The 13268-nt window shown below is 42.4% G+C and overlaps 1 protein-coding gene across 32 annotated transcripts in view; it reads right to left on the reverse strand.

Moving 5' to 3' along the window:
* GPHN (gephyrin) overlaps window positions 1–13268 on the reverse strand; it is a 556374-nt gene that overhangs the window by 347228 nt on the left and 195878 nt on the right. For 9 of the 32 annotated variants that reach the window (XM_053285016.1, XM_053285086.1, XM_053285039.1 and 6 more), the window contains one exon: window positions 12851–12904. The exons of 19 other annotated variants lie outside the window; for them this stretch is intronic. In XM_053285016.1, the coding sequence (XP_053140991.1) occupies window positions 12851–12904 (54 nt within the window). Of the gene's footprint in view, window positions 1–1586; window positions 7336–12850; window positions 12905–13268 lie in introns of those variants that run through there. 4 more of the 32 variants (XM_053285137.1, XM_053285020.1, XM_053285127.1 and 1 more) reach the window with 4 other exon arrangements.

Consider the following 13268-nt stretch of genomic DNA (forward strand, 5'->3'; position numbering starts at 1 on the left):
CACAGTGATGTAAGAATGTAATATGTAATACTGCACCCTGCTCCCCAAAGGGCCTGCATATTCTACACCCCAAACTACAGTCTTCTTTGCTTTCTGCACCTCAGCCCCCAATAAACAGCTAGTCTAATAAGTTGCGCTCCATCTCTTGAATATGAATTGCCTGCCTCCACATTCATTTCCAAAAAGAAATTCTGCAGTCTGAGACCATTTCCAAACTAACAGCAGCATCTTTTCATCTCTGAAGTGCTAGAATTTTGCCCTTATAATAGACTGGAAGCTCCCACTGTATCTTCAAACCAGTGAGGGCTAGTCACTCTCTGGGCATCCACGTGGGCTGGTCATTCAACCCAGCATGGCTCAAGCAGCCTGCAGGGCTCAAGTTAAAGCCAGGGCTCCATAGTTCTCAGCTGCAGGAGCACCAAAGTCAAACTTTGACTAGGATGCCAAAACCCTAGACCTGGCCCAGAACACTCCAGATATAATCAGAGCATGTCATATCTAACTCAATCTTTTCCTAAATCTTTAGTTTCCAGCCTTCATCATCATCATCATCATCATCATCACCATCAAGATTTCTATACCACCCTTCCAAAAATGGCTCAGGGTGGTTTATACAGATAAATAATAAATAAATAAGATGGATCCCTGTCCCCAAAGGGCTCACAATCTAAAAAGAAACATAAGATAGACACCAGCAACAGTCACTGGAGGTACTGTGATGGGGTTGGATAGGGCCAGTTACTCTCCCCCTGCTAAATAAAGAGAATCACCACGTTAAAAGGTGCCTTCTTGCCAAGTTAGCAAGGGTTATTTTACTGGAAGAACCATGCTGGCAGGGTGAACAACAAGATTCCTTTACACACTAGCATCACCCAGTCCTGGGGGAGTGCTAATGGTATGGAAGAGAACCAAATAATTTGTCTTCCCCATCTGGACAATCCTAGAATGCTGAAGGACTGCAGCTTGCTCTCTGATAAAAGCAACAGCCCCCATTTTGGATTTAAGCATCCATTTTGGACAAGTAAGACTGTCAGGACAGAACTTACACCTTGAAGTTGCTTGCCTGGGAAAGGCAGGAACCACATCCAGTACTATGGTATTTTAATTGAAAATTGCCAGCTAGACAAGAAAAGGTTCTAGGACACCAACAACCTGACAGTCAACAACCTGGATGGCTTTAAGAAGGGTTTGGATAACTTAATGGAGGAGAGGTCTATCAACAGCTACTAGTCGGAGGGCTGTGGGCCACCTCCAGCCTCAAAGGCAGGATGTCTCTGAGTAACAGGTGCAGGGGAGTGACAGCAGGAGGGAGGGCATGCCCTCAACTCCTGCCTGTGGCTTCCGGTGGCATCTGGTGGGCCACGATGCGAAACAGGATGCTGGACTAGATGGGCCTTGTGCCTGATCCAGCAGGGCTGTTCTTATGTTCTTATGACAAAGAGGACTCTGAACAGACCACTCCATCCCTACCCAACAGAACCCGATTGCTCTATGTCAATAAAACTTTTTTTCCCCTTTGAAAAGCCCTGGCCTCTTGATTCTATGTGCCCTCTTGCGTATTTTATAGTAATGCTTCATTTTTTTACCTGTTTTAAGTTATGTGTGCTTGTTGATCTGGGGTTGATTTGGACCCACTCTGCTGGACAGATAAATTCCTGCTTCATTGGCTGGTCAGAGTTTACTTTTGCTGCGAAAGGGAAGCATTCCCCTAGCATCTGAGTAATTTCGCCGACTTCAAATAGTAATTTCCCCAGAACTGATGTGTTCCTGCCCCCAACACACAAACTAGGTGCACACATGTATAAACAATAGAGATCAGAGCAAACACAGTAACACTGCATTAGAGCAAACCTCAAAGATAACGCGGATACACATCTAATTCACTTACTCATTCAAATTGTTTCTTTGGACTTTGCCCATATTTTGTCTAAAAGATACCCTTCTCTCGCTCTAAAAAAAAAGAGTTGGTCTTTCACAACTCATCGAAACCATTTCTTATGTCTGTCATGAACTCAAAATCCAAAGACTCCTGCACATGCCATCTTCCTCCCTTCCCTTATCTCATCTGCTCTAGCATGGAGCTCTGACATCAAACATCCTGTTTAGATAGCAGCTCCACCTGTCAAACAAACCTAGAGCTATTTAACTATGGTTTATAAACCACAACAGCTGCAGGTTCAGTCGATATTGGCAGGAGCGGGAGGCAGGCAAGCTTAGGCTCAAGAAATTTGGAGTATCATTGCAACCTCAAAAATCATGGTTGGTTGGTTTGGAGTTATTTGAACTGGCCCAAATAAAGAAACACGGCTGAGGTCATTTTTGCATTATACTTTATATATTATCTCACACAGAAACACCTGACTTATGTGATACAATCACTTAAAAAAACGTGGAATGGAAGGGGAAAAATCAGGTTATCATTTGCTGAGAATGCAGGCTGCTGAAAGGCTTGCAGCATTTTAATATAAAAACTATACCAACTCTAACACTAGATTATCTTAATTTTATCTTCACTACTGTAAAGAGCCAGTTGATTTGATTTAAATATAACAGACCCAAGGTCAAATCCTTACTCAGCTATGAAACTCACTAGGCTTGTTCACATGTAGGGTTGCCAGCCATCCCGCATTGTGCGGGACGTCCCAAATTCCAGTGAGGAAGTGCTCATCCTGTCTGGGAAGAGCTTTCTCCTGCTTTTAGTGTGTGTGGGGGGGTGGGATTAAAAAACTTTTTTAAAAAAATGTTTAAAGCCTCTGCTCTGCGGCGGCAGAGCAGGCACCAGTGGCGAGAGCTTCTCCTGCCTCTCAGTTAGGTGAAGTTTAGCACTCATGTGTGAGGCGGCAGTTGGTAGGATGAGTGAGTCCTACCAGATTCTGCCCCCTGCATTTTACCAAGATAGGAGAAAAAGCCATCCTACATATCTGCCACCTTACACATGATCTTCCTCCCCACCTTCTGCCTTTATGTTTGCAAGCAAACGACCAAAAACTGGGAGCATGTCTGGCTTTCATACCCAGCTTGGGTGCTTCTCCTACACAGTCGGCAGTCAATGTGAAAAAGCCTTGTATATAACCAAGCCTTGCATAAAACCTGAACATGTTTCACTCATTAATTCCCAATATTTTTTCTATCTTGTGCATCAGTTATTACTCTCTGAAACAGTTAAAAACAGAATCCCATAATTTATTACCTAAATTCACTGCCCTGTTTTCTACATAAATGAGCACTTTCATATGAAAAAGCATTCTGTAAATTTAAGTAATAAGTTGTGCGTTTCTAGTTTTAATAATACTGACTGCAGTACAACATAGAAAGTGGCTTAAAAACAGAAAGTTAATAAACAAAACATACAAACCAATTCAACTAAAACATATCTAGACCCATTTCAAACTGGTTTTCAGGCAGGCTATGGGGTGGAGACTGCCTTGGTCGGCCTGATGGATAATCTCCAATTGGCAATTGACAGAGGAAGTGTGACTCTGTTGGTCCTTTCGATCTCTCGGCGGCTTTCGATGCTATCAACCACAGTATCCTTCTGGAACGTCTGAGGGTGTTGAGGGTGAGAGGCACTGTTTTACAGTGGTTCCGCTCCTACCTCTCGGATAGATTCCAGATGGTGTCGATTGGAGATTGTTGCTCTTCAAAATCTGAGCTTAAGTATGGTGTCCCTCAAGGCTCCGTACTTTCTCCAATGCTTTTTAACATCTACATGAAACCGCTGGGAGAGATCATCAGGGGATTGGGAGCTGGGTGTTACCAGTATGCTGATGACACCCTGATCTACTTCTCCATGTCAACGTCTTCAGGAGCTGGCATATCCTCCCTAAATGCCTGCCTGGAAGCAGTAATGGGCTGGATGAGGGAGAATAAACTGAAGCTGAATCCAGATAAGACGGGGGTACTTATTGTGTGGGGTCAGAACTCTAGAGATGGTTTCGATCTACCTGTTCTAGATGGGGTCACATTTCCCCAAAAGTCTGGGAGTACTTCTGGATTCATACCTCTCCCCGGTTTCTCAAGTTGAGGTGGTGGCTAGGGGTGCTTTCTATTAGCTCCGGCTGATACGCCAGCTGCACCTGTTACTCGAGATCAATGACCTCAAAACAGTGGTACATTTGTTGGTAACCTACAGACTTGACTTCTGTAATGTGCTCTACGTGGGGCTGCCTTTGTACGTAGTCCGGAAACTTCAGTTGGTTCAGAATGCGGCAGCCAGGTTGGTCTCTGGGTCATCTCGGAGAGACCACATTACTGATGGAGCTACACTGGCTGCCAATAGGTTTCCGGACAAAATACAAAGTGCTAGTTATAAAGCCCTAAATGGCTTAGGCCCTGGGTATTTAAGGGAGCATCTTCTTCATTACAAGCCTCACCGCCCATTGAGGTCATCTGAGGAGGTCTGTCTCCAGTTACCGCCAACTTGTTTGGTGGCTACACAGAGACAGGCCTTCTTGCTCACTGCCCCGAGATTGTGGAATGCACTCCTTGTGGAGATATGATCCTCCACATCTCTGGCAATTTTCAAAAAACACCTGAAAACCCATCTTTTCGCCCAAGCTTTCTCAGCTTCCTAACAAATTTTAGGTTTTAATCTCTGGTTTATTTTTACATTGTTAAATTGTTTTAAGTTGTTTGTATATGTTTTTTACTATTTTATGCTATTGTTAACTGCCCAGAGACAAAAGTTTGGAGCGGTGTACAAATTTGATAAATAAATAAATAAATAAATAAATAAATGTTTCATTTTAAAATCAGTAGCTTAGAAAAGCACTGAAAAACACAGCATCAGCATTGAATATGACAGGATCCAGACCAAGTTTGTCATGACTAAGCACCACTTAAATCAATGAGGCAAGTTAGTCATAGTTAACTTAAGTCCCATGAATTCCAGTCATGACTAACTTAATCTAGATCCTGCCCTACGTGAAGAACAACAAGCACATTTTTGCTACATGCTGAAACGAAAGACCTCACTGAAACAGATCTGGAAAGTCTTTGGGGGAACTGAATTCTACAGTGTGGGCACCAGTGCCAAAGAAAACCCATTTCAGATGACAGATAGTCTTACTTCAGACAATGATGACACTTGGAAACATCCCTTCTGAACTCGTGGCCCATGTAGAGCAATATATGGTGACGGAAAAATAACTTTGCATTCTGGCTATCACTGCCACAAAGCAGTCCCTATTACAGGCTCAAGTCTATGCTTTGTTAGATTTGTCATGAATTTTTATCCAGCTTCACACTATCTGATTTGCTTCACTGTTTGACTAAAGGAGACTAAACAGATTGCACAAACCATCACACAATATCCTTAATTTCACATGCTAGCAAAATGATGCTCAGGATCATTCATCGCAGAATAAGAGCCCTATGTGGAAAGGGAAATGCTGAATGTTCAAGCTGGTTTCAGAAAAGGCCGAGGAACAAGAAGCATTACTGCCAATGCATGCTGAATAACTGAGAAAGCCAAAGAATACCCCAAAGAAGTCAATATGTGCTTCATTGACTACAGAAAAGCCTTTGATTCTGTCAACCGTCAAGTTGTGGAATATCCTTAGGGAAATAGGCATCCCAGAACATCTCATGAGAAACCTATACACAGGACAGGAAGTCACAGTCCAGATGGAATATGGTGAAACAGACTGGTTTCAGATCAGCAAAGGGGTAAGACAAGGCTGTATACTTATTTATTCAATTTATATGCTGAACGTATACTGAGAGAAGCTGGATTGGAAGAAGATGAGCGTGGTTTTAAAGTTGTAGGAAGAAACACCAATATCCTGAGCTACGCTGATGACACCACTCTGATAGCCGAAAATGTGGATGATCTGCAAGCTCTAGTAATGAAAGTCAAGGAGCACAGTGAAAAATTGAGACTACGACTAAATGTAAAGAAGACTAAACTGATGACAACAGGCACAGCAACCAGCCTCAGAATTGATAATGAAGACACTGAAGTGGTGGATTTCTGCCTTTTAGGATCGACCATCAACAGTAAAGGATCCAGCAGTCAAGAAATACGCCACAGATTAGCACTTGGTAGGGTTGCAATGAAGACCTTAGAAAGGATATTTAGATGCCGTGATGTGTCTTTACTTACAAAGATTAGAATCATTCAGACAATGGTTTTTCCCATGACACTCTATGAATGTGAAAGCTGGACTCTGAAGAAGCAAGATAGAAAAAGCATTGACGCTTTTGAACTTTGGTGCTGGAGAAGACTTTTGAGGATACCATGGACAGCCAGGAAAACAAACAAATGGATCGTAGAACAAATCAATCCAGAATTTCCACTTAAGGCACAAATGACCAGGCCCCAACTATCATACTTTGGACACATTATGCGAAAACCCAGCCCCCTTTAGGTTCATAATGCTGGCGAAAGTTGAAGGAAAGAGAAGAAGAAGATGACCAGCAGCAAAGTAGATGGACTTGATTACAACAGCAATGAATGCACCACTGAGAGACCTTAAAGGCCAAGTTGAAGACAGATCATCCGGGAGAGAATCTATCTATGTGGTTGCTAAGAGTCAACACCAACTTGACGGCACTTTATCAAATCAATCAATCAATCAATCAATCAATCATCTTTTCTCTTTTGTTCCTACAAATGCTGGAAATGGCTCAATGGATTCAGTGAATCGAAGAACTACATCACTGAGTTCTTAAAAGCAAAGGAAGTGAAGCTTTCTCTAGCATTCCTTTCTGTTTCTATTCTTTTAAATGGCTTCTTGAAAAGATTTGTTCACCTCACTCAAAAAAGTAAGGGGGAGATGTGGGCAAGCACGTGTGCAAACCACAAGATAAGAATGGCTGGAGAAGCCCAAAGGCATCTCAGAAGCCTGGAGAGTTAATCACCCTCTCGCTACAGCTGTTATGAGGAGGGTGGGAACAGCCTTCAGGAGGAAAGAGATTCAGCACATCTGGGAAGGATTAGAGCAGTGGAAAGGCCTCCTTTGGTGTGGAAATTCTATATCCCCATATGAGGGGCAGAGAAAAGAGGAAGGGGTGGTATGTCCAAGGAAGAAAGTAAGGTTGCTTACCTGTAAGTAGTTCTTGTAGTGGTCCGTTATCCTTTCCTTCACACTAAGGATGCCTGCACACAAGTCTCTCAGTCCTTGACTACCGCGATTAACAAAACAGGTGAGTGCTTTCAGGTCATGTGAAGGACAATGGGCCACTACAAGATCTAGTGTTACAGGTAAGCAGCCTGACTTTCTTGGTAGTGGTCCTATTGTCCTGCACACAAAGGAAATTAGCAAGCTACTCACCAGGATGGTGGGAGAAGCGGGCATCTACACAAGAACAGACTTGTGTAGTCATCACTGTCCCAAACTGCGAATGCGCCTTTGACCTAGTATCTAAGGCGCAGTGGAGGATAAAGGACCATGAACCCTTCCAGGTCGCAGCTCTGCAAATGGCATTTAAGGGAATCCCATGAAAGTATGCCAAAGAGATAGCCATAGTCCTCATAGAGCATGCTCTAAAGGAGAGAAGTGGTGATTTTTTCGCCAAGATGTACGCTTGCTTAGTTGCAGCAGTGTCCACGTAGACAGTCTTTGAGAAGAAACTTGTTTCCCTTTGTTAGGGCCAGCATAGCAGACAAATAGAGAATGTGATTCCTGGAATTGAACGTTTGCAGTGCATGTAGAAGCAAAGAGCACGTTTAACATGTATCGTGTGCCAAAAGCGCTCTTCGTCTGAGGAGGGCCAAGGGAAGGATACTGGAAAACAGATGTCTTGGGAGACATGGTATTGTGACACAACCTTGGGTAAGTACTGTGTGTTGAGCCTCAGCAGAACTTTGTCCTGTTGGAAGGAGAGGGATGGTGGATCAGACTGCAGAGATCTCAGTTCCAAAAAACATCTGGCAGATGTTACTGCCAAGAAGAAGGTTGTCTTGATAGAGAGGAGCTTGAAGGAGCAGGTAGCTAAAGGTTGAAAGGGCTTGCACATAAGGGCTGAGAACTAACTTCAGGTCCCAGGGAGAAGCTAGCCTAGGGGCTGGCGGATAAACAACAACAAATATTTATATACAGCTTTCCAACAAAAGTTTCCAAAGCAGTTTACATGGAGAAATAAATAGATGGTTAATTTGCAATATTGCATAGTGACAACTCTGTTGACCCCATGCAGCTACCAGCAGACCTGAGCCCATTTGATGTGGAACTGCCATCTGAGGGTGGGGAGGTTGGTACAGGACAATATTCTTAGTCCCCAACACTTCTATAGGCCAGGATTGAAAGAATCCCCACAAGTGTAGGAGGAATTGCCAAGTTTTCTCCCTTCATACTCCATTGAAGCCCACTCTGGGGGGCCTCAAGCCTCCAGGAGGAACATTTTAGGTGTGAAATAAGTTGCAGTAGGTTGCAATAGGTTGTGAGAAGAGGGTAGAAAATCTCAGTTACACATGTGGAAGTCCACAAATGGCCCTTTGGCTCCTGGCCATAATTCCCTCCACCAAGGTTTTCTGAAGGTTTTCTAGTAAAAAAAATTGTTCATTTTTGTCTGTGCTCAAGAAGATGAGGCTTTTCATTATTTCAAGAGCTTTTTATGGAAAGGAAAAAAAAAAAACCTGTGCTGTTGAATTCCCTAAGAATTCCAAGAGCTTGTATTTTGTTCTTCATCTGGCCCTTTTTACTGCTGCAGGCTGTTTCTATGGTAATAGGTATGCTACAGAACTTGAAAGAGACAATTGAGTAGCAACTGCCAAGTGTTCAGACTGTGTATATATGCTGTGAACAGGTGTACATCTTCTGAATGTGTGTATTATGTGCCATATTTAATGTATATTTGTAGTGTATTTTATACATGCTTTCCAATGTGCAGGTTTCCAGCTGGATATATGTGGGGTGTGGTGAAGCAAAAATCAGGCTAACAAATTCAACTGAAATAAGTATCTAAATTGCACAATTAAGTCCTTCAGATATGTCTAACTTTTTCTGGACTGAGCCCTCTTTTTTCACCCATGAGAGTGAAATTATTGCATATAGTTACCCTAAATACTCTACACAATTTTAAAGACTAGAAAGTATAACCAATGATAAGTTAAAGATAAGGCAAATATTTCTCTCTCTTTTTCAGGTGAAAAGTTCTCAGACCAGCAAGAAATGTTGACTTCTTGGAGGACAACAAAAAAACTGAGTAGGATAGGGTAGTCACATGATGCTACAGCAGAAGTGGGCTGAGATGGGGGATAAGGATAGCTTGGAAAGTTCCAAATCTTGCCTTCATGAGAAAATGAAGCCCAGTACTGTGAATGTACAGATGACCACCAGAAGAACGTTACCAAGAAAGTCTATCACATCAGATATAAAACAATACAATGACAATGATATAAGCATACTTCTGTTCTTCAAACATGTTTTTAGACCACTATAATGCGTAAAATAGAATAAAATAAACAGATTTTCTAAAATTGAGCAAACATGTTTCAATGTCCAAACACCATTATCAATGCTCTATTTCAAGCAGCTGGAAACACTTTAGATTAAATAAAGTAATTAGAGCTGAAATAACCAATCCAAGGACAGGAGAGAGGGAAGGAGGGGAGAATTTCCCCTCATTTCCCCCTTCTTCCATTCATTTTGGAATGAGCCACTCATTTCCCCCTCCTTCCCTCTCTCCTGTCCTTGGATTAGTTACTTCAGCTGTAGTTACTTTATTTAATCTTAAGTGTTTCCAGCTGCTTGAAATAGTGCATTGATAATGCTGTTTGGACATTTAAATGCATTTATTTGATTTCGAAAAACGTTGTTTGTTTATTTTATGCATTAAAGAGTTTATTTTATGCATTAAACTGTTTGAAGAACATCAGATATAGCCTCACCTGTACTTCCACCAATGTGGCTTAAGATATACAATGCTAATGTCAGATGATGCGGGTGAGGGACAAACAGCCCAGACCGGGAGAGCCGAGGGCATCGGGTCTGGACTTAGAGGGACCAGGGCGCCCATCTCCAATGCCTCAGAAGGCCCCTAGTCACACCCCAGTCCAGACTACCATAGGCAATATGTAGGCAAAACATCCACAGACACAAGGATGCATTTCAGGAGCCACAAATCTGCCATCTTAACAAAGAAAGTGGAACAACTGTGGCCAGATATTTCAACTTGGGCAACCATAGTCTGTCTCACTGATATGGAAATATTTTCTATTGAGCAACATCCACATCATGAGATGACAAATGATAAAAATTTAGGATATATAGACTGAAGACCCTCAACACCTCATGAGCTCAACTTGGAGGATAACACACAAACAACATCTGCCCATCATTCTTTTCCTGTCATCTGCCCTGGAACTCTGCTAACACAGCATTCTTAACTGCCAGCTTGTGACGTATATGTTTTGTGGTTTTTGGTTTTTTAAAAATCCATCTGTTGCTGATGATGGCATAAGCCAAAATATTCAACTTGAATTTGGTTTCCTTTAACTCTGTTGTCAGTCATATTTTTGTACAGGCACACATACATACACACATCATTTAGATATAAATATAGTACAAGAGCATACTGCACTAACACAAGAACTAGTCTGCAAAAGAGATTAATTCCTTCACACAATGTTGAGGGCCTATTTTTGGACTATAGAAGCTCATAATGAAAAGGAACAATGGACCAGAAACTGAACCAAATGAAGACAAAAACGGAAAATCATAGTACACATTTTGCTGTGTACTATGAAAGACTAGCAGAAAGGTCATACTCAGGCTAACCTTGTTTGAAGAAAGGACCTCCCAGCAAGACAGAGCTTGGTACCATTTAGCAAAGGAGTGCTTGAAGACAAGGCAGCTAATAAACCTTGGGGTTAAAGGTTTTGGAATGTATGTGAGGAGGAGACCCATTCCACCTGCACCTTGTCAAGTTGGTACCTTATCAAGGGATGAAGAAGAAGAATGACAAGGCCTGATAATAGCAGTTAACTGAGGGAGTAAACAAGCCCTGTCAAAGTGGGGGTCTGACTTTTTGATGGGATCCAGGTTGCCATGGTCATCAACACAGAATATTAGATTTCTAACAAAGATGGAAATGGTGAACCCAAAGATCAATAAGAATCTTGGGCTCAACAGGTGGAAACCAATCAAGGGCCTAAGAAGACAAAGGGAAGAGGTTTGATTTTGCGAGCTATAAAAATGAAGTCAGCAAGAAAACAGGAGGATTTTCTCTTTGGTTCATATATTACCTTCCCTTCTTACACATCTCTCCTTTGTTTCTCTCCTCCCTCTCCCTCTCTCTCGCCAAGATGCTTTCTTTCTCAAAAACTATTTTCCCCCTTCCCTTCTCCTTCACAGCAATCATCTATATATTTATTTCTCCTAGGCGTACCAGTCACAAATCCCATGTGTGGCAGCTCTCACGAGAGTTCATGAGCAGCAGCCGATTAGCAACGGGGAAAGGGGAGAAAAAAGGGATGTGGCCACTGGCGGGCTGCCCAGCCAGCACGAGCAGGCAGTGGCGGGCTGCCCAGCCAGCACGAGCAGGCAGTGGCGGGCCACACAGCCGGCAGGAGAAACAGGCAGCGGCCCGGCCTGTCTGGTGGAAGCAGGTGGTGGGTGGGGGGAGTGCTGGGTGGGGGTGCTGGGTGGGGGTGGGGGGAGTGAGTGCTGGGTGGGGGTGGGGGGAGTGAGAAGAAGTGGGCTGGCCTGGCCGCCAGGAGCAGGCAGCAGTGGGCTGCCCGGCCAGCAGGAATTGGCGAACGGGCTGGAGGAGGTGGTGGACCAGCTTTCCAGCCAGCCAGCCAGAAAGTTCCAGAGCGGGGGAGAAGAAGCGGGCTGGGTAGTGGAGGCACAGATGCTCTGCGTCTGGCCCAGCTAGTTCTTATTAAATATCAAGTATTCTATCCTCTTCTAAGTTTATATGCTTCATCTATGTAATTTATATTCTGATATACTCACCTATCCACTGCGTACCTATTTCTGTCTTTAGTTTGTTCTGATTTCTTTTGGAGAATCATGACAACACCTCAAGCTGCCAGAAGGGTAAATATGATCTCTTGTGGTGGGTATAGGTTAAAGGGGTTTTGAACAATTTAGTATAGGTAAAGGGTTAGGGGACATTGGGGTAGACTTTTATTCACAACATCACACTTAATAGTAGCTTCAAACGCCACACATTTTATGCTTTTCAGAATTATAGTTTGCTTATGCTCATATTTTGCTATATATTTTGCCGTGCAATTACCATTTTACATACATTTTGCTATATATTTACCATTTTATATACTCAAGGCTTTGAATAAAACTTTTAAGCTTTAGAACGTGTGGTCATTTGGTTTTGAGTTTGATCATACAAAAAGCCTACTGAGGCAATAAAATCACCAATTTTTCAATCGTGTAGTGTGTTCTTGCGCTAGCACAAAAGTATTTGCTAGCATAAGACTAGTCTGGATGCTACCTTTTATGTCTGACTATATGCCTGATCTTCCATAAAGATGAAACTTGGTGCTATGTTGGCAATTCCACATTCTAGACAAATCAGCCTTATGTAAAAGCCACTGGCTTGGATGACTACAAGGCAGTTAGACAAGTATGTGGATGACATCTGTTTCCATTAGCCATGATGACTAAATGGAAGGTTCAGGTTCAGAGGCAGAATCACTCTGAATACCAGTTGCTGCAGAGCAAACAATGGAGGAGGGCTTTTGCCTTCATGCCCTGCTTATGAGCTTTGTGACAGAATGAGCTGTGGGTTGGTTTTAATAGTATTTTAGTAAGTTGTGTTATGTTTTACGTTTTAACATATTAGATTGTTTTAAATATGTGTATCTAAGATAAATATTCAGTTTTATTGGTTAGCATTGTAAGCTGGTATTTTATTAGTTGGGAGATAATTCAGAATTTTGTACTGGATTGACAGAGGTCGCAGTCATGCACGCAGAGGTAGAAACCCCTTCTACAATCTTGGGTGGGGAGGAGGAGCAGGAGTTGATGTCATGTCAGTTGATATCACGAAGTGGTATGTGAGGGAGACAAAAATGGATATAAATAGAAGAGAAAAATTAGTACGGAAGGAGTTTAAAGCGAAAAAGTAACAGTAGTACTATATCTGAAATGGCTTCTGTTAAGAATCCAGAAATAGATTACAGTGGAATAGTTTGGGTAGAGCAAGGTACATATTTCAAATAAATGTTTTAATCCCAAGATTGATGTTCCTGAAAGATTTTATTGGTATATTATTCTTGGATGTTTTCTAGGTTTCACTGTTTTCTTTAAAGAATAAATGGTTTCCTTTACAAAAAATTTCCTGGGAGATTCCCTTAACCT

This window comes from Hemicordylus capensis, chromosome 1, assembly GCF_027244095.1.
Source record: "Hemicordylus capensis ecotype Gifberg chromosome 1, rHemCap1.1.pri, whole genome shotgun sequence".
NCBI lineage: Eukaryota > Metazoa > Chordata > Lepidosauria > Squamata > Cordylidae > Hemicordylus > Hemicordylus capensis.